Below are 21,908 nucleotides of genomic sequence, written 5' to 3'. Positions count from 1 at the left end.
ACTTTGGCAAGAAAAAAAAAAAAAAAAAATGAATTGGGGGAGGAAGTAAAAGGACGAGTAAGAATGATAGGACAGGATAGGATAGTCTCTGGCCGCTCCATTTGATTCACCTTTTGCCTTCGCTGGGACGTGCGCAAATCAGTTGCAGGAAAATCTATCAAAATTCCGCAAATAACTGCACGTGTCCTGCGTGTGTGTCCTGTCGCATGTCCTGGGAAGTTACTTCGTTTCAATCAGGCATATTGGTTGTACACACTGTCGTCTTAACCCGCTTCTCTGCCCGCCTCCATTTGACCATCTTAAAAGCATCTATCTTCGCCTTGGCACATCCCTTCTTTCTACTTCCCCTTTCCACTTTCTACTTCCCCTTTCCACTTTCCACTTCCCCTTGCCACTTTCTACTTCCTACTTTCTATATTCATCGCCTGTTGCCAGGACCTCGAGCAGGACACTTGGCTGACTTCTCCTGGGCACTGTGCTTGCATTTGATTAAGTGCTGGACGTCGTGTTTAGTGCGAAGGAGAAGCCGGTGAACCATCAGCATCAGCAGCAGCATCACCAGGAGCAGAACATGTGAACTTTCTCATTTGAGCTAATGATCCGTGTAATCTGCTTGAGTTTTACCGCTCCCCGCAGCTCTTATTGAGCTATGTGTACACAGCGAATAAAAAGTTTTACTTCGGAAGCCAAATACAACGTAAGCAGAGAGCCATTTCATTTCAATCAAGTTCCCATTAACTTCGATCATTTGAAATCGAATGTTTGCATATTCATTCCACTTAAATGGCTTAAATGGCTTATCGGTGCATTTGAAACCCTTTTTTAAAGCCTAAGGCCTTAATGCTATCGATGGCCAACACACTGCGTACTACATGGCCACTTCGGTTCGCTACGTGTAGGTAAAATTCAATGGTTGCTGGTTGCCTTCTGGGAAAATCTTCGCATAATTGGCATAAGTTTGCACTTAAGTCAGACTCAAAGGCAACAACACATGCACACTCGCACAATGACACACACACCGACGCACACCTGGAATGTGTGCATACATACATAAGTATTTCCACTCCTGTCCCTTAATTCATCCGCCGCCATCGATGTTGCTTTCTTCTCACGGTAGATTTAACACACGACGGAGCGTTCAATAAATGTCAGCAATTAAAAAGGCGAAATTAATGTACCGCTTTCTTCCACACCAGCTTCAGGGTTTGTGTGTGTGTGTGTGTGCTTTAGCAACGGAAAATGGCGCGGTAAACAGGTGTAATATTTAAATGTCAGCAAAGTCGGGAATCGGCTTGAGTCCCAAATGGAAACACAATCATTTCTATGCCCCTGATCCGCATTGTAGCGAATCTGATTTAAATTCCAGAGCCAAGTAAACAATGGCGAATTTCGTATGGAAAAAAGGTAGATTTACTTTAAAAATAAAACATTCTTGTTTGGAAGTAAACAGATGTGAAACCAAAAACCCAAAAACCAACACGGCCAAGTGTTAAGGAATGGAATGTTTGTAAAATAAAAATACTTCATGCGGGCAGCCTGCAGTTCGTCAATTTAAAGTTTGTGACTGCATAGTTGTGGGCATTATACGTATACGTATTCCGAAACTAAAACATGAAACTTTTTCAATTTATGGGAACGTAGATATTCAAATACCTTAAGGACATTTTGGCTACATTAGAGCTCATTTCTGGGCCAAAAACACTTAAATTTAATCTTTGCGCTGGCCGAGATTGATCAATTTTGGAAGGGGAGGGGGGAAACGGCAAGCGTTGTTTTGGTCTGTGGTCCTTCCGCCTTTCACATGATTGATGATGGCCCTGTTCGCTGGCCCTGCGCAAATTGGCAGGATAATCGTGTTGAAGCCGGCTCTGGAATGCAGATTAGCATTTGGTTATTTGGTTGGCAATGCGAAAAGCCGAAAATACTGTCGCACTTAGCTTGAGGTGAACCGAAAGTATTTCCATTCCGAGTGCATGTACTTTCGGTCTGCCATGCTCCAGATATCAATTTCAATTGTGCGGCCAAAGAGATGAGATATGCAGATGCAATTACCAATTACCTCGCTTGATTTGCCTGATGTGTGTAGTTATTCCAGCGCCAGCGCCAGCCAGACACTGAGAAAAGTTGATTGAAATGACGCTTTTGTTTTACAATCGAAATTTGCATATCGTACTCATCAGCTGGGAGGTTTAATTCCGCACTTTGGTTTTCCAGACACGTCAGTTGCTGGTTCTCAAATGTAATTTCCAAAAATGCAAGTATTTTTTTACATCTGTTATCCAAATACTAATGAAGAGCTGCATTACAAATGCATCAGTAGAGCATTTATTAGGCAATTATTGGCATACGCTGTTATTGACAATAATGTGGTATGTAATCAGAGAAACTTAATAACTACTATAAGTTATGAGATGTACATATGTTGCCTTAAGTCTTGCAGATAAACAAATTTTCGGGGCTGGAAGTAGTTTGTTTTTCTCTGTGCCTGAGTACACAGACAAATGCGTGTCTTACTTATCGCAGGACAGTATCGGGTTTCATAACAAGATTGAATGACAGGATATATACCACATACATGTGTGGCAACAACAATTGAACATGTTTCATTAAATGGGGGAGTTTTGGGCGGAGAGGAACGGAACGTGATGCGATGTCTTCACCTAATTAGCATTGGAGGCGGGTCTACTACACAAAAATGCAAGCAATAAGCAAAAACAGGCCTGGGTGTCCTCGGTGTCCTTAATTGAAGTGGCCCAGGATTAGGATCCAAGCACCCGGGATCCGGGATCCGAGACCCGAGTCCCGAGACTCGGAAAAAGGGATGGCACGTGCTAACCAGAAGGAATCGCTGCCACCAGTCGACAAGTTTTTGTGCTTGGGTGGCGCAATCTTTAATTTAAATGCCAGCCATCTCCACGTTTATCCGATTATTTGCGACAAACACTGAAGATATATATACTATATAGTATGTGCGTATGCGGAATGTAAGTGCGTGGACTGCGATTAGCAGGATAATGGGAATGCTTGGGCCGCTGACCCGCATTCCGATCTCCAGGCTTTAAGTTGGCTTAGTTTTCTACTCTGTGCTCCTTAAAAGGTTATTATTTCAGCAAGTTATTTAAATTAGCGACTGGGTTCTTTTCGGACTTTAAATGTTTCAGGAGAAAGCATAAAATGTTCATACCTATGAGCTCACAGAACTCAAGATATTCCCTTTTTTTCGGGGTTGCTTGAATATTTAAGGCTTACTTATCGGTAACGAAGTGTTTATGAGCTGTATGCGAAATCGGTTGGCCGGGATATTACTTTTTGCTGTGCCAACCTGGAGCTGTTGACTCAATTACACGGCGTTTACCATGCAATTTGCGCCTCGAAACACTCGCAACGCAATTTTCGTTTTCATTTTGGCCCGGTTTTCATGAAAATATTTTGCATTTGCAGCATCCGGCGTGACAGGCTGTCTCACTTCCACTTCCACTTCCACCTTCACCCAACTGCTGAGAACTGAGAACGAAGAACCGCTGAGAAAGACCGAAAAAAAAAAACGCAGGATCGTAAAAGGGCGCGCTACAACAATAACAACATTTTATGACGGTCACATAATAACATCGACAAACACCCGCCCGCCCCCGCTCCCGGCCACGCCCACCCACAAGCGAAGGCGAAAAAGGGGATGCAAATTACGTGGCACATGAAGCGTTTGCGTCAAAGCGTTTGATTTGGTTGTCAAGGGCAGAAGAGAAGCGCGTTTAGCCGAAACTTTACACCTTCGCTCTCTCGATTCGATCAGGTTGATTGATTGACTGGCAGATTGGCCAGGGGTCGGAGGTCGGAGGTCACGGCAATCCGACAGGCAGCAGCAGCAAAAGCACCCCCAGCAGCACCAGCAGCAACCGAAGAAGAACAATGAACAAAAAGTCGCCTCTGCCGCTGGCGGCATTCCTTGGCGGCGACGGCAGCGGCGGTGGCGGAACCTGTACCGCCAGCGGCAGCAGCAACGTGGTGGCAACGGCGGCGGCGGCAGCGGCAGCGGCAGCAGCGAACGGCTCCAGCGGACGCGGCGGCGGACGACAGACGTCGGCGGGCGGACAGTCGGGCGGCGGCTCCAAGGCGGATAAGCAGGCGGGACGGGAGGGCGGCGGCGGCGGTGGCGGCGGGAGTCTGTGCGGATGCCAAAGGGCGCCCAAGTCGCACTGCATTTCGGCCACAGGTGAGTGAAATCGGGTGTATTTTCATTTGATTTTAGTAGCAACTTTTCTATTATTTGTTTAAAGCCCCAAAAAGTTTGTAAAACATCAAACAATGTTGCAAACAATGGCAACACTGCGTATGGATAATATACACAATCCTCGTGTTGCCGTGCTCACCGTTTGCATTCCAATTCAGTGGTCAGGGGTTTTAATTTTTAGGTGAAACCAATTTTAATCCAATATCCATACAAATTAATATTTATCATAAATTCCTGATTTCATTTTTTGAGCATTATAACAATGTGCATCTTCTGCATTGTCATTCGTTACCCAGAATTTGTTATATTTTGTGCTGGTATTTTATTATGCCGCAATCAGTTTGATTGGAAAATGCAATAGAATGCACATTTTTTCCCTCATCCGAACCGTTGCCTGCTCCTCTCAATGATTTCAATCACGGCATCTGGCATCGATTTGTAAACAAGTAATAAATCCTTTAGAGCCAGCAGCTCCACAAAAAATGTGTGCAGTGTTTTGTATTATTAATATTTACAATTTCGTTTTACACATTAAGTACAAAATTGCGATGCTCTTTTGCAAATCATGACTCGATTTCTCTGCAGGCGTGCTTCTGTTGGTTTTGCTCTATACCGCCATGGGCTCCATTGTGTTCGTGACCCTCGAGGGCGAATTGGAGGACGGCGGCACCCTGGAAACTGCGGTGGCTGCCTCCAAACCGTTTCCCCGCACTGAACTGGCCAACGCGGACATAAGATCCAGGTGAATATTCAAAACACTTACCCTAAAAAGTTACTGATGAGTGATCTGTGCTTTTATATTCATTTACAGGACCGTTGATCGCTTGTGGTCGATAACGGAGGACCTGAACATACTGTACAAGGAGAACTGGACCCGCCTCGCCGCGCAGGAGGTGCAGCTTTTTCAGGTGAGCAACCAGACACCGAATCTCCCCCATTTGGTCCGCCAATCGAGCATTTCCTTGGCACTTTGCAGGACTCCTTGCTGCTGGCGGTGCGCCAGTCGAAGGTGTATCCCCCGGCGGCATCCAGCTGAATGCACCCACCCACAAATGGACCTACGCCTCGGCCTTCCTCTACTCCCTGACATTAATTACGACGATAGGTGAGTGAAAAGTGCCCCCTCCTCCGACGAATCCTTCGAACCCTCCGAACCGTGCGAACCCATCGCTCATACGCTCCGTTCGCCCGTTCGCCCGTTCGCCTGGTCCCCGTCCATCCATCCATCCATCCATCCGATTCCTTTGTTCGTCGCCGGTCCTTCGATTCTCCGAGCAATTTATTAGCCAGGACTCTGACGTTTGCCATCCGAGCCTGCCAAGTGCATGAACCCCGGCACGTGTGCGTGTGTGCGTGAGACGTTGAGTGACCGCCGGACCAGAGATGTCCGCTCCACTGGCCACTGGCCATTGGCCATTGGCCACCCTTCTACCGCCTACCATCTACCGCCTACCACCTACCGCCCATCGCCACCCAACGCCCAACGAACGGCTGCTGCTGTTTTTAATTAACAAACTGTCAACCGACAGCATCGATTTTGCTCACCCGGCCTGGCCATATATTTTTTTCAATTTACCAATGCGTCTGCCTGCCCTTTTTCCTGTCTGATTTCAATTAGTTATAAGTAACCCGGGGGCTAAGCAGTTGAGTGTCCTTCCGCACCTCTTCCCTTTCCGCCCAAAAAAAAAAAAAAAAACGACATTAAGATGCACGTCCAACGTGTTTAACATGCCGAACACGGTCATTCTACTAGAAAATTCGCACGTAAATTGAAATGCTGGTCGAAAAGTTGAGGGGAGAAAATATTAATTGAAAAAATAATTCGAAATGGCTAGCGAGAGAGGCGGGAAAGTAATTTTATTTCCGGGATCGAAATGTGTTTATTTTGAAATGCTCAACTAAAAAATGGGGATTATACACATGGCACGGCAATTTGTGGCTTCCAATAATATTTTTCTTTAATTGGGGATATACAATAAAAGCACTTATAATTAATGATTTATTTTTTTAACGCTTGCACGTGCTATGTTGTACAATGCAGTTGGAATTGTTTATTGGTCATTATGAAAGAGGCGAGCGATATTATTTTTGTATGTGCAGTACGAGTAGGATGTGTGTGTTATCCTTTAAAGAACGAGCTTTAAAAAATGAAGGCCCATTTCTGTCAGATCTTAAGAACAATGGTCACGTACGAGCAGGCTCCCTCTTTCTCCCCCTGCAAGAGTATCAACTGTCGGATTTTCCCTGGCAGATTCAATTCACTGGCTGCTCCGAGTTGAACATTGTAAAAAAAAAAAAACAAAGACACGCGCTGTGTAGCTGACCCGCAGCCAAAACAAAAAAAAGAGGGGAGGTGCAGGGAGTTTGGCTTGTGGTTGGCCGGCAACACAAAAGCATTCACATTAAACGCGCCGTTAAATCAATCGAATTTGTAGCAATCACCAGCAGCGAAATACTCACACACCCACCAACTCCCCCGCATTATGTGAATTGAGTTTGAAATCAAAACTCAATTTCGGACAGCCGCTGGAGGAGGGAAAGGGGAGAAAGTGCCGCCGGGAGAGCTATCAAAAATCTGTCTAAATATCGCCGACTCGCTCGCTCTGCAACGCCACAACGCTGCCAGTCACGACTGTATGGCGGGTGTCATTGAAATTATTTTGACATCATGTAGTTAAAGGGAAACGCGCCGGGAAATCGGGACAGAAATCTGGGGAGCGGTGAATGTGTAGTAGACAAGCAGGGCAACCTGCGGTTGGCAGTTGGGTAAACCAAACAACAACGCCAGAAATACGGCAGGACTCAGGGCAAGGGAAAGGGGGGAGAATAGTGGGCCGGCGGTCGGGAATCCATCTATGCGACAGGCTAACCCGGAGGATAATTGCAAGCCCTTCATTTCCCCAAATTTATAGGACAAGCTGCGTGGCTTTCGACTTGGGTTTCCCTTCCTGCTTTATATGTACCATACTTAAAGGGTTTGATAAAGCTTCTGTTTTAGCTTTCTCACTATTAATATCCATCAGGGGGCTAAATATAATGACTGTGACAATTTTTGGAAGCAAATGCTTAAGAAATCCCACCCACAGCTGTGAAATCTCCCTTAACGATTTATTTTCTGTGTGCTCATCAAACTACAATGTTCCCAATTCCCATTTAATGCGATTGCAATTTCTTACAGAGGTTGCTACTTTGACTTTAAATACGTATCTGTCGGCTGCCATGCTCGACAACTCCGCTCTCGAGACAACTTGGCCTGATGGCACATCAATCAATTATGAAACAATTTGTCCTCAAATTGCTAAGTGGGAAGTTTCGATTGTTTCCAGCTAATGTGTGTCTTTAAATAAGCCGATGGCCCCGCCCAGTGTCACGAAGGGAGGGTAGCGAAGAGCAGGGGGAGTGGGGAGTGGGGAGTGGGGAGTCTGGAAATAGGAAAATCTGAAAATCCCAGCCAGACCATCAAGTCACCTTGGAGTTGGGCCAAAAAGTTTGCCTGCCGGCTTTGGGCTTGCGACTTGGAACGGCTGGCTGGCTGACTGGGTGACTGGGCGACTGGGAGTTCGTCGGAACGATCGTCATGAGATTAAGTCGGCAGCGACAAGACCATTATGCAAAATTCCCATCGATTATCTGCTAAAGCCCTGCCAGGACACTTGGCTCATTATTCAATAATGAAGATATTCGGCCGGCTTACTCTCGAATCTCGAATGGCTGTCATGGCTGCTCTGTATGGCTGGATATTCGCTGGATGTTCGTTCGGGTATTCAGATACTCGGATACTCAGATACTCGGATACTCGGCTGTGGCCTCAGAGTTATTTTTGATGTGCTCATTGCCCACCTGTCTCCACAGGACGTCGTTCAATTAAAATTCACCGAAAATTGGCAATTTTGTGTGTGTGCTTAGCTCGTAAAACTTATTTCATTGCCTACTTTTGCGGGCTAATGGCGTCCTCAAAATCCCATCCGTTGATGTATAGCACTTATATCCCCGAATTTATGTCTACATATTTGCATTTCCTACGCTTTTCGGTGGGCTTATCTATTATCTATTGACACAATCCAGTCGTTCATTGTCTATTACTGGGAGTAATTAATATTACACATACGCCCCGTTACGCGGTAATAAAATTAACACTTGTGCTCATAAATATAAAACATTGAACTAATAAATACCCACCACAATACCCAGCACACCCCTCGTTCTGCTGTGATTTATACGCTCGTGCGTTGTGTTTGTTGTTTTCGCGCTGCAATTTTCTGACAGCTGCGATTCAATTTGGCCAACTGCAGTGAGCCACCGCAGAACCCACATTTAGCCAACTAACTGCGGAAAAGTTGCTAGTTTTTTTTGCTATTATTTTTTTTTTTTTTTTTGGTTTAAGCTGGGGCGTGGCATGACATTAGGGCGGCGCTTTATTGTTAATTGGATTTGTCGCGAGGTAGGGAGAGAACTTTCGCCGCTCTTAATTGAGTCGGAAGTGGCTGTAGAGTAGTGGGTGGTCAAAGGAGCAATATATGGTACCCCATACACATCCTGGCAATCGCAAATGCTGCGCTCTCTGTTCTCCGTGTTCTGCAATCAATAAGTGAATGCAAACGGGCAGGAACACATACACTCGGTGGTTGCCCCACATAAATCTCCGGCAAATAAAGAGGGGCCACCGACCAAATACCGAGTGTGTGCCACCATTTGGTGCCCACCCACTCTGACCTTCTTTGCGCCGTTGACCTTCAGCGCTGCCAGACCATAAACTATTACCATCCGTGTAATGGCTTCGTCTGCCACTTCCGGTTGCCATTTTGAATTACAAATGGCTATGCAATGCGGATAGAGATTCGTTGTCGTTCGACTGAACCGAACCGCCATTTGTGTTTCGCTCACCCGACTCCTATTTGCTTGACCCGCATCGTGCCCCATTGGCCGTTGGCTGTTAACTTTATTAAACACCCTTGGCCTGCATTACATTCAAACTCCCCGCACACTTTCCCACTCTTCCCCACTCTTTTCTCCGCAAAAACGCTTTAGCCATGATAGATGACACGTCCTCTGTTGTATTATTATTATTACATAATTTGTATGCCCGGAATTGTGTGTTCGCCGGCCGGTCGGCCACTATAATCATTTGCCACACGTGCCGCCGAAAATCTATGGGCTCAGCGCGTCTCGCAGTGTTGCCCCAAATGGGGGAACTAATTTGGTGGGACTTTCCCAGATTGTTATAAATAATAAGCTCAAAGGCTTAATTAATTATGCAGGTTAATAGCGAAAATGTTTTCCCCAGTAATGTTTTGTAATGCTTGTGTTAATATTAGCACGAAAGTTATTTAATTTCAGTGGTTTTAATATAAATTTATTAATTTAAAAAAATATATTTTTAATTTTGTTGTTGTTTGTTGTTTTATTTTTGTAATGTAGACTATTTTATTATATCGAAGAGAAGTCCCTGTGCACTAAGCCAGCCTAGAAACAGTCAGCACTGATTGGGTTGTGGTGGGAAAGGAGCAAAAAAAATATATTGCGCGACAGTTTATTTTATTTTATTGCAATTCGCAGTCTCATTTTTATGGCTCAGACATTGTGAGTGTGTGCGTGTAAGTGAGTGAGTGGGTGAGTATGTGAGTGGGTGAGTGGGTGAGCGGGTGAGCGGTTGAGCGTGGGTGTGTCAGTGTCAAATATAAAACAAATAATGCCAAACGCGACAACAGATAGAACAGCAAGAACAACAATATCGGCGAAGCAATCACAGATAAGTCAACATTCCGCTGACGGAGAAAAGCGGAGAAAGCAGCAAGGGGGGCAGTGTGGAGAAAGTAAAGAAGAAGAAGAAGGGGAAGGAGAGAAATTGCGAATAAATGAATGAGCGAATGAATGGGCCAAACATGTTTCATACACGATCCGCACACACTGACAACGGGCACACATTGAGTGGCCTCTCTTTCTCCCTCTGTATAGCTGTGTATATGTGTGTGTGTGTGTGTGTGTGCTTTCGCGTGGGTGTGAGCCTACTGTCACATCAGTCCCCTCGGAGCTTAACCCCTTAACACCGCTTTACAGCCCTTGACATGCTGCATACATTTTTTAATGTCTTCCTGTTTAACAGCAGTTGCAACAGCAACAGCAACAGCAACAGAAGCAGCAACAACAACTACAACCATTATATGTGTCAAACGTCAGCACGCACACTACTCAATTTTTTAGCCCCACCACGTTCCCCATTCGCGCAGCTCACAGCTTGCCCCACCCCTTTGGCCGGATTTTTCGGCTAGTTTTTCATCTCCTGCGAACGAACACTTACTGCAGGCAATCAATCTCGCAAGTGGGGAAAAGCCAGCGTAAGGGATTATAACAGAGCGAAAAAGAAAAGGAGGGAGGGAGGGAGGCAGAGGGAAAGGGGGGAGGAGAAAGAGTTGAAAGCGAAAGCGAAAGTGAAGAGCAGGCAAAACAGGGGTCGGGGTTTACTTAAAGCCTGCAAACTGGGCCCGAGACACGCGCTTGTCTCCCCATCAATGGCTCTTTGTCTCTGTGGCTCTCTTGGGAATTTTGTCTTTTAATGCCGGATACGGAAATACACACACGTGCACACACCCACACACCTACACACCCGCACCGGGGAACATGGCCCAATCAAGCGTGGCTCTCATTTCTGTGTGTAAATGTCGCCTATCAATGCTTAATAATGTCATAAAATCAAAAAGTCAGGCCAAGCGAGGCAGCACAACAATCATTGTGGACGTCGTCTTACCAGATGCACGCAGAGAAAATAGAAGTTTGAATTACCAATGTAGAAAAGCCATGTAACCAACCCTCAATTCTTGTAAAATCCTTGTATGCAAAAAGGACTCAGTGTGACCATGGCAATTAAGTCGCGTCCAAAATTAGGATATTTTCCCCATACAGCCAGGCAGTGGTAACCCCCTAACTATCCCACCAAGGGTTTGGTAAAGGCAAACACTACTGCTTCAATTTGTTCTCTGCGTGTACGTACATATGCTCCTTGGTTCAGCATATGTGAATATGCTTTTGAGTGGATATGGAACATTTTTCAGGGCATGTGTTCAAGGCACCGTCGCCATTCGAGTGGCCACTCCTGCCCTGCTCCTTGACCTTGCTCACCCCCCTCCGCCACCCCTCTGTGAATAAGCTTGCAGGGCACGACAATCACGCTAGGAACAGGGAGTGAAAATCGCAGAGAAAGGAAAGGAAAATGGGGGAAGAGGGAAAATGGTGCTGCGTTCGCTGGAAAATATGCAGGCCCCTACTTGCTCAGTGGGTCCTGTGTATTGGCTTGAGTTCGCATTTTTTATTTTATGCATATTTTCGTGGAGTGTTCGGCATACAGAAAAAGCGTTATGCAGCATGCGAGATGGGATGCATCCGTTATGTCAAGTGCTTGACAAATTATTATACAACTGACAACCAGGCAGGCGGCTTGAATTGTTTTTAGTTTTTGCTTGCTTAATTGGCAGTTATTTTCGGGTCACTGTTATGCGCTGTTTTCGAGAAATTTCGACAATTTATAAACTAACTGAATAGCCAGCGGAATAGTGAATAATTTAAGAGTTATCGTAAAAAGATTCCAAAATAGTTGAATTAGTTAAGTAGGCAGTTGGAGTCCTATCAATTCAAAATCGCAATCGATTCATTATAACGTTATTATAGGTGTTTAACTAATAATCCGATTAAAAACAATTTGTCGAATAATTACCAATTTAAAAGTGGTTCAATTAATGTTGTATTGGCAAACAGAATTATGATCCGATTAAAGCAAAACACTTACCTTTTAAGTTGGGAAAACTAAGTGCTTAAGGTCTCTGCACATAATCAATGATTTTAGATGAATGATAATGAGAACCGTTTAAAATAAATTTCTGCTTTCCCCCAATTTGCTTGCCAATGTGACTCTCTTGTTCAAGACTCTATTTTAGTAGCCTTTGAGAGGGTTTCCATGAAAGCTTGCGTCCCAAATTGCATCTTTCAAACTATCAATAAACTTTGGGAAAATGTGTGTTTTTGTTTGCTGTTTTTGCCTGGTAGGGAGAAGCTGTTGTTCCCACCAAGAGGTTATTTTCATGGCCGAGCAACAATGGCAAACTGTACAGTTTGCCATATGAATTGTGACAAAATGGGAATGACAGGGACTTCCTCTGCTCTCTCTCTATCTCGCTCTTCCATTCTCTCTCTATGACTTTCTCTCTCTCTCTCTTTCCCTTGCTTTTTTCTATCTACATCTCATATTGTCACTTTCCACGAGTTATAACCCCACTTCACTTCTCCCCCTCGGCCAATTTTCGCATTTTTATGCATGTTTTGACATGTTCAAGCATCGTTGGCGTCACTTCGCGATGTCAGCCATGCAACGTTTTATGGTCCAGCTATGTATGTTTGCCTTTGTGTATGTACATATGTACATACATACATACATACATACACACATACATGCATATAGTATACTCCATATAGTATATGGGGAGATCTGATAGGACTGCAGGCCGTTCGTTGTTGGGACATTTTGTCTGCGGCTGGCTTTTGTTTCCATTTCGCATTTCGCATTTGTTTAACAGTTAAATGGGCAGCATCGGCGTCGCTGCCGGCGTCGCCGCGTCTCGATAACAATTTTAATAGGCCATTTAATTTTTAATTAATTCTTCAAGCGCCAGTTGCCATGTCATAAAAATGTTTGCTGTCATGTTTGTCCAATGTCCTCGGTCCTTCGTCCTCCGTCCTCCGCCCTTCATTTGCCATCCGCCAGGCATTGATGATGATGTTTTTGGGGCGTTTAATGACATGTTTTTGTTTCATTCGGTCCTCTCCGGCTGGCCCTGCATATCATTATTATTATTCCGATGCTTCCCTTTGCCTTCTGCCTGCTGCCTGCTGCTCTGCTGCTCTGCTGCCTTTCTCCAAAAAATTATCCGCAATTTGCTTTGTTTATTGAACATTTGTCTATTTACGATGATAAGGGGCGCGCGCGTGTTTTTCTGTCGCAATTTCATTACTTTCATTACTCAAAACTTGCTGACGCACACACACCAAGAAGGGCCAGTGGCACATAGAGAAAATCATGTCCCTTCCACATTTAATACGTCCTCTTGCTGTAACGGTCCGACGGTCCTTTTACTGATTCTATTCTATTCTGATACTGCTTAAAGAAGAGTACTGATTTAAATGTAGGCGCCTTATTGCTTTTATAACTCACATTCCCAAAAATAGTCTTCTATTTTTTGTTCTCTGTGTATAATCTGTAATTAAAGCAAGACAGAGGAGAAAGTGTGAGGAAGAACCTCATTGCCCACTCAACCATTGCTGCTTGACCTCGAGTCCACTGGTGGAGGCCACCTAACCTTCGACATTGTGACTCTCGACCATGTTCCAACCACCACCCACCGCCCACCAACCCACCAGCACACCCACCTCCCCCACCCCCCTACTCCCCCAATAAACATTGTTTGGTTTTGTATTTGGAAATTTTTGTGACTCTCTTAATAGCTTTTTGTGAAAATTAATTTCTTAGCTATTAGAGGTTCTTGTCGTCTCAGTCGTCTCCAAATCCAACCCCCCCAACCACCCCCCGTTTGTGTGTATGTGTGTTTGAGTGTGTGTGTATGATGGAGAGTATTTTGTAATTACTTTATACCCGAAAATTGCCGTAGTAAAATATTTCTCGCTGGCTTTTGGCTCGGATTTTAGAGTGGCTCCAGGGCGAAAGCGAAAGGAGGGCGGCTCACGTTGACCCTGCCGACGATGTGGATTGCCCTTTGTCAGCGGACGGCACTCAACTTTCACTAATGAAATCAAATGCCTTGCCTAGCCACCGAAAATAAACCAATTTAAGTAAACCAGACTCACTACATATACGAGTACGAGTACGTATATATGAGTCCGATCGCATGCGAGAGGCGAGTTTGCTTGCGGGCACGAAAAATGTATATTATTATTCTCCCCGCAATGCAAAAATTAGTCGGTGAGCGTGGCTATTTCGCTTTAAATATTAAGCCACAGCGTAAAGCAACAGCTTGTAAATTTAAATGTTTGGCAACTATTTACAAAACGCATTTTCGCCTATGCAAACATTGATTTAATTTATCATTTAATTGCAATTACATTTCCACTGAAAGTAGCCGCATATTGATAAAATACATAAAACCCGAACTGTTCTTTTAAGAAAATCGCCCAACTTTCTGGCTGTTTTGCAGCCCAACAACGTTTAATGCTGTACACTTGTGAAAATAATTTACCCTTTGGCAGCAACAAAATGTCGCCAGTTCGACAGTTCCGTTAACGTGCCACGTGGCAAATGACTTGTCCAAACAAAATGCCATAATAGCTAAATCTGCCGAAGAACAAGGCCCTCCTCAGTGGACCAAAAAAAACCGAAGTTGACCATGTTGTGTCGTCCGACTGTGACTACGTGTGCACTTAACCCGTTCTCGGCCAACAGGGCCATTAAAGCACCCAAGCACCCAAGCACCCAAACTCAAAACCCCAAACCCCCATAACCCCAGCAACCAACCATACAGTCTCAATCCGAGATGCCAAATTTCAATCCCCAACATGGAAATCGTTTTACGGCCCCCGCTCTTGTTAAATGTGTATATGGCATGCAGTTTGGGGTAAACTTTCCCCGAAAATTGCTACGCATAATTGCCAGTTTTTGCTGGCTGTAAAACGGAGAGAAGGGAGAGGGGGGTTCGAGGGGGCTTGGGGGGAGTGGAGTCCTGCCCCTTAACCCGTTCGTAATCTTGCAGCTAGTTGAAAACGGGGGGTTCGTTCGGTCGACATGTGTGCGTCGTTAGTTAGTTAGTTATAACTACATACAATTTTATGGACGCCATATTGTAAATGTTATAATTTTCACTAACAATTTTTAGCAACCGTTGCCGTTGCTCGTTGCGTTGCAAAAAAAGGGGGGCGTGGTCGGGGGCTGTGGGCGGGGCTACCATTTATGAACGATGGCCATGCGACGATGATAATTTTCAACAACTTTTCCGTAGCGTGTGAAACACGGAATTCAAGAGGGTCTGAGTGGGTCTCTGAAGAGGAGAGGTGAGGTGGTAGGTTGGTTGGTTGGTTTCCCGGAAGAGCCTACACATGCAACACAACCTACCTCCCCCCTCCCATCCACCACCCCTGGCCACGCCCACTTCCCTCCGGCCATGTACTTAAACGTGCTTGGGATTTTAAAGTATATTTTTTACATTACAACTGAAGAGCATTTTCTGTGTGTTTTTCAACTCCGATTTTTGTCGTGCTTTTTTTGCTATTGTCGTTTTGGAGTTTTCTTTTTTTCGTTTTTTTGCATTTCAGTAATAAAATTTAATACATACACACAGGGCACACTCACACACACGCACGATTTTACTCAATTATAAAAGTTTCCACATTAAAAGTTCATTGCGCAGAGCCGAAAGTCTGGGCGAAACGAAAGTCCGAGGCGGAAAAAAGCAGGGAGCAGTGAGCAGTGAGCAGAGTTGTTGGGTTAGGTCGTGCCCACAGGCAGGAAGGCCTAGAAAGGTCCTGCCACAGGTCCTATTCTGTTTCCAGTCTCGATGCCACTCCACTCCGCTCCACACTCCACTCCATTTCAGTCCATTCCGATCCCTCGTCGTCGTGCTCCAAATCACTGGGCCTGGGCAAACAACATCAAAGCCAAAGTGTCTCCGACAGAAAAAGTTACGTTTTTTCTATTATTTTCATGCTTTTGAGGGCTGTCGCAGGGGGGCGTGGCACGGGGGAAAGGGGGAAGGGGGTCTGCCCAAAAAGGTTGTTGTGCCACATGCACATGATACTAAATGTCGGCAGTCCGGTTTTCTGGCCCTCAGCAGGCAAACGACTCTATCTGCTCCTGTTAATCCGTATCCGTATCTGTATCCGTATTTGTATCTGTATCTGCATCTGTATTTGTATCTGAACCTGTCTCTCCGTCATCTGCACAGTCCGAGTCCGGCCGGCTAATTAGATAGAAGTTCTGGATTGAAGCTTGTTAAACTGCGAATGGGATCACGTAGCGATGCCGCCATTGAAACTTCAGTCAACCGGTCCATTTAACGAGATTCCACTGTGCACGAAAATTCGAGCTGGGATTTACGGCCTTCACCTTTTCCGGCCAAAGGGAAAGTTATTAATTGAATTATTTTCTGGGCGGCGCACTTTAAGGCAGGCACGGACATGGACACCAATTAAGCAGGAAATGTGGCTTGCTTCTTATCTTTAAAATCGCGTGGCACTCTACCTTTGTGGGTTCCCCTCTTGCATTTCCACCTGCGCCATTTCTGCACCCAAATGTAAATATATGGGGAGCACGTAGAAAGTGCGTTTCGCAAACCATATATAATATTTCTTAAACGCATAAAATCCGAATTTAAGCCCCGACTACAATGTGTTTGCCACGTGGTTGCACGTGCTCTTCTCCTTGCAGGCTACGGAGGCGTCTCCCCCCGGACGCAGTGGGGTCGAGTGGCGGCCCTCGTGTACGCCCTCTTCGGGATCCCCATCGTGCTGCTCTACCTGTCCGCCATGGGCGAGGCCCTCTCGGCGGGCATGCGCTGCCTGTTCCGCCGCCAGCGGATCAAGGGCGGTCCGGGCGGGACCGCGGGCGGCGGCGGCTCCTCCGGCAGCGGCGGCCCGAGCTCCAGCGGCACCGGCGGCGGCGGCGGCGGCCGGAAGACGGACAAGAGCAAGGGCCCGGGGCATTATGGCCACCAGAAGCTGCACCAGTACGGCCTCCCCCGTCGGTCTACCAGCAGCAGCAGCAGCAGGCGGCGCAGCAGCAGCAGTCGCAACAGCAGCAGCAGTCGCAGCAGCAGCAGGCGCAGCAGCAGCAGCAGGGCAAGAAGGCCGCCGGCAAGCGGCGCGGCTCCCCCAGCGTCCCCATCTCCATCTGCGTGTGCGTGCTGCTCTGCTACGTGAGCAGCGGGGCCATCCTCTTCCACAAGCTGCAGAACTGGAGCGTACTGGAGTCGCTCTACTTCTGCTTCACCTCGCTGGGCACCATCGGCTTTGGCGAGATGGCGCCCAACGGGGCCGTCGCCCTCTACTCGGCCTCCGCTTACATCCTGGTGGGCATGGCCGTGGTGGCCATGTGCTTCAGCCTCATCCAGACGGAGATCGTGCTCTGGCTGCGCCGCTTCAGCGTGCAGGACCACGTGATGCCCAAGGCCGAGGAGCTGGCCCTCGTCACCGTGGCGGTCACGCCCAAGCCCTCCTGACAACGACCCAGCGCTGATCCCTCAATGGGAGTGGGCGGAATGGGAGTCGGAATGGGAGTGGGAGTGGGAGTGGGCCTGCCGCAGAACAACCTCGGCCAGCACCAGACCATGTTCTTCGGACCCGCCCACACGCTCACGCAGTACAGCTCGCTGCCGCGGAGGAGCCACCTGCAGGCGGGCGGCGGCGGCGGCGGCGGCTCCTCCGCCTTCCAGCGGAACACGCCAATCCGGCGCTCGACGGGCATACCGGAGCACCACCTGGAGTACTTTGTGCCGCGCAGCATCAGTGAGTTCAACCTGTCGGGCGTTGGGGATCTGGCCTTGCCCCCCGCCCCGTCGCTACTCCCCCAGCATGCTGGGCGGTGGTGGTGGCATGAACATGAGTGGCGGTGGCATGGGTATGGGCATGAGCGGCATGGGTGGCATGGGCGGCATGGGGATGGGCCTGCCGCACGGCCTCCAGCTTGGTCCGCCCCAAACGCTCCTCTGCTCGGCCACGCCCACCGTACAGCAGCAGCAGCAGCCGCCGCCGCCCCCCGCCCAACTGCAGATCGTGACTTTGAAGCCGCGCAGCGAGAAGATGGTGACCTTCGAGGACGAATCGAAGCAGGCGGTGGGCGTGGCAGGGGCAGGAGTAGGAGCAGGTGGCTCCGGGTCGGGAACCCCGCCGCACTGTCCGCACGGAGTGCCCACCACACCGCGCAAGTCGCCGGCGGTGGGCGACATCTTCATGTGACCAGGAGCCCAGGACGAGGCCGCCCAGCTGGACGCCGCGATGCGGCTGCGCGACAGCATCGATGATGCACTGTGTCCGAAGGCGGGACCCGCGCCAGGTGAAGTGATACGTGTCTAGGCAGGAGGAGCCCATTGCAAGTCCCCACAAGCAAACCAAACACACTGTAAGTAAATGCACACACACATACACACTAACACACTCCGTACACACACACAATCGCAAAAGGAACATCGCAATCGCGTAACACTTCCCAAAAAAGAAAAGAAAAGGAGAACGAAAAAAAGCATAGCCTACTTTCGAGGGCCACCGAGCTCAACTTGAAGTTCATCGTGTTTTTCTGCATATAAACTATAAATAAAACATTGGGCAAATATTTATTAATATGTGTGTAAATATAGCAAACAAAAGCAAAAGCAAAAGCAAAAACAAAAACCACAAAGGAAGCAAACAACTGAAGTTGAGTCGCACTTCGTGACGGAATGAGCGAGTGAATTAAAATTAAAATTCTAAATGATAAATGCATAAATAATTGAATGCTGCATGAGGGCGTTTTTAAAGTTAATGCCGCAGCACACAAACCCAGAAATTAATAAATACACACCCACACACACACACACACACACACACAACTATGAATAATAAATAGTGCGTGGGCGTGGCACTTTGGGGGGCGGAGCAGGGCAGGCAGAGCAAACAGAATGCAAATGAAAATGACAAATTGTATAAATACCAGAGGACAAAGTTTATTTAAGCGATTTGTTAGTTAGTCGCTCCTGCTCCCTCACGCTCACTCAAATGTATTTTGCTCAGCATTTTTTTTTGTTTTTGTCGTTTCTATGGCAAAATTTCAATTAGTTTTGTTTGTTGTTTCGCAGGGGATATGTAAATTCCTGGAAGGAAGTTTTTTTTTTCTGTATCACACAAATGCTGATGTAATTATTTTCTTCTTCCAGTTGTTATGCATACTGTTTTCTATTTTTTTTTAAGTTGTGAAAAGTATAACGAGAGAAGTACCCATAAACTTTTTAGAGCAGTATTGTTTAGTGCTTCGCAAGGACAATATGAATTCCTGGAATTCAGATTTATTGCATTGAAAAAATAATAGTTAGGTGCCAAAGTTACGTTTTGCAAATGTGTCTCCAAATACAGCCAACCGAAGTAAATGTTGTTTAAGCCAGCCTCTAAATGTATTTAACAATCGAACTGTTGTTCTTACGCTCAAAGTGTTATGTGTGTTTATGAGTGTAACTTGTATGTATGTATGTATGTGTCAAAGGAAACCGAACGGTATTGTTAATGTTGTGCCAAGCTTTTCATTCTCCGATTACTCATTCAACTGACTCCAACCGCTGGATGCCACGTAGCAGCGATCAACGAATTGCCAACGATTATCAAAAACTTCGGTGGCACTTTGCTTGAGTGTTCCGCTCTTTTTAGCCCAACGTCCAACGTCCAATTTCCATCATTTTCGAACCCGCCCACTGGCAATTAGGTTTAAACACTTTTTAAATGCATTTTGATTGTAGGTAATTGAGCGCGTGAATGGCCATTTGTTGTTTGTTTCTGTTTCTGTTTCTGTTTCTGTTGGTTTTGGCCTTGTTTTCCGCTTTTTCCGCTTTTCCCGTGACAGGGCATCCAATTGGAGGGCTGTCAAGCGAGCGGAGCAGCGTTTCGTTTCATTTCAAATGAATTCAATTTGAGCGACCACCGCCCCCACCAAGTGGGCGTGGCCGGCGCTTGCATTTGTTAATTTTTGCCATATTCAATTTGTGGCATTCAATTAAAATAGTGAAATTAAACCAGATAGGATAGTCATTACTCGTAACACACAAAGCATACAACTAAAACAAAAAACAAAAGAAAAAAAAACAGAAAACAGAAAAAAAAAAATTGAAAAACAAAAAGCGAAAATATTTGAAGAGACAAGTGAATAAAAAGTGCAGAACAGGATGTCCCTAAATTTATGGGCTCTGTCCGCGCAGAAACTAATTGCGAAGCTCCAACTTGTGTCATAGAATAAGCCAATTCAGATATATGTCTATGTAGTTAATAGCTAATAACTAACTAACTAACAACCAGCAGTACGGTTAAACAAAAAGCGATAAAAACAAATATTGAAAATAAGCCAATGTAATTAAATTAAGTCCACTTCAACACGCATACAACGACACGCACAGACACACAGACACACGGACAGACGGACACACAACCACAGACAAATGAATACCATCAAGTAAACATGGAGAAACTAAATGTAACGATAACGATAACGATAATTTTTTTTTTGTCAAATTCCTAGCACGGTAAGTTGAACTTTTAGGCTAACCGCATAGGCTGATTGCGAGTGGCAGTTAAGGATAAATTACTCTAATTCATATGTACTCCTAGTCCACTAGATACATATACATATGCATATACATATATATATGTAGCCGTACACAAAACGAAACTAATCTAGCATTGAGAAAGGCAAATAACAAGTAAGAAATACCGCAGTTCGCATCATATATATGTATACAAACATCTCTCTCTCTTATATATATATATATATATACAACCCAACCAAAAGAAAAGAGAAGAATAAATACATCATGAACAATTTAGTCAAAAATCAACAACTCGAAGTTTGTGTTTTCACTTGCGGCTTACAAATCTAGTGACTGCTTCAAATGGTAAAAGTTAATCCGAACAAGATATATCTAGAAGTAGATTTCGACTTTTGTTACTTACTTAATTGCAGAAATCGACTTCATTTGAGTTATAGTTTAGATTATTTCATTTAAGTTTATTTCGGGAATTATGTTCTTTTTAGATTCTTTTATTTAAGTTTATGTTGGGAATTATGTTCTTATTAAGTGATTACTTTTTAAGTTACCTAGGTTAATTGTTTGGTTTTTATTATTTATATTTATGTTGACTTCTTTTTTTCAGGATTTTTTCTGTTAAAAGAAATGTTCTTATTTTCCGTGGGATTGCTCGTACATGGAAGCTAGAGCCTAAATCTGAAAACTCCAGATACCTATATCAACGATTTTGGGTAAGTCAAACTATATTTTAAAGTTAGGGTGGGGATTAGAGGCTCGCTTTTTTCTGGCTGCCCCAAAACGTTAACAACCGAATTGAGATACATTGAGAAAATCATAAAAAAAACGAGCCACAAAATGGCCGAGTTCATTGGAGCGGCAGAATGCAGAGAGAAATGCGAGAATCTTGAATTCAAATGAAATTTGCACAGAATCAATTTGCGCGTTAATTGATAAAGATAAAAATGGGATAAAATGCGATAGGCCGACCAATAAAAAGCTCTCCCTTCCGCCGGTGCTCTCTTTTTGAATTATTTAATCATTTAATTAGTGTTAATAATTTATAGCAAACAGCTTCGCAATCAATTTGCGTTTCTGTGCGTATCTCTTGGCATATCTCTGTGCGTGCGCATTTCATGACAACTCTGGAATGAAATTTCACTTAATCAAGAGCTCCAACATCAGGTGTTCGGGCGAGTGGCATTCTGTTTGCGGCAATCGCAATGGGTTGGCGAATGGCGAATGGTGAATGGGCGTGCGCCCAGCTTTTTGCCACATCAATTTAATTTACTTCTGACAAATATCACCATATCCGGTCATCGCATTCACTTCATCTCCCCCATTCCCCCGGGCTCTTTGGTCAAGTGTTTGTCGAGGCTATAGACGAAATGTCAAGTGGAAAAGCATTAGCCCATCAAATGATGTGTAATGTG

At 45.5% G+C, this 21,908-nt stretch overlaps 1 protein-coding gene across 1 annotated transcript in view; it reads left to right on the top strand.

Moving 5' to 3' along the window:
- LOC108097299 overlaps positions 1-20,787 on the top strand; it is a 55,104-nt gene extending 34,317 nt beyond the window's left edge. Inside the window, 8 exon segments of the mRNA XM_017199513.2 lie at positions 3,442-4,210; positions 4,814-4,970; positions 5,040-5,136; positions 5,205-5,247; positions 5,250-5,333; positions 16,647-16,949; positions 16,952-17,760; positions 17,762-20,787. Of these exon segments, the coding sequence (XP_017055002.2) occupies positions 3,907-4,210; positions 4,814-4,970; positions 5,040-5,136; positions 5,205-5,247; positions 5,250-5,333; positions 16,647-16,949; positions 16,952-17,760; positions 17,762-18,172 (2,208 nt within the window). The 5' untranslated portion in view covers positions 3,442-3,906 and the 3' untranslated portion in view covers positions 18,173-20,787.
- The last annotated feature ends 1,121 nt before the right edge of the window (positions 20,788-21,908 follow it).

This window comes from Drosophila ficusphila, unplaced genomic scaffold, assembly GCF_018152265.1.
Source record: "Drosophila ficusphila isolate 14025-0441.05 unplaced genomic scaffold, ASM1815226v1 contig_198, whole genome shotgun sequence".
Lineage (NCBI taxonomy): Eukaryota > Metazoa > Arthropoda > Insecta > Diptera > Drosophilidae > Drosophila > Drosophila ficusphila.
This window is presented reverse-complemented; position numbering and strand designations above follow the sequence as displayed.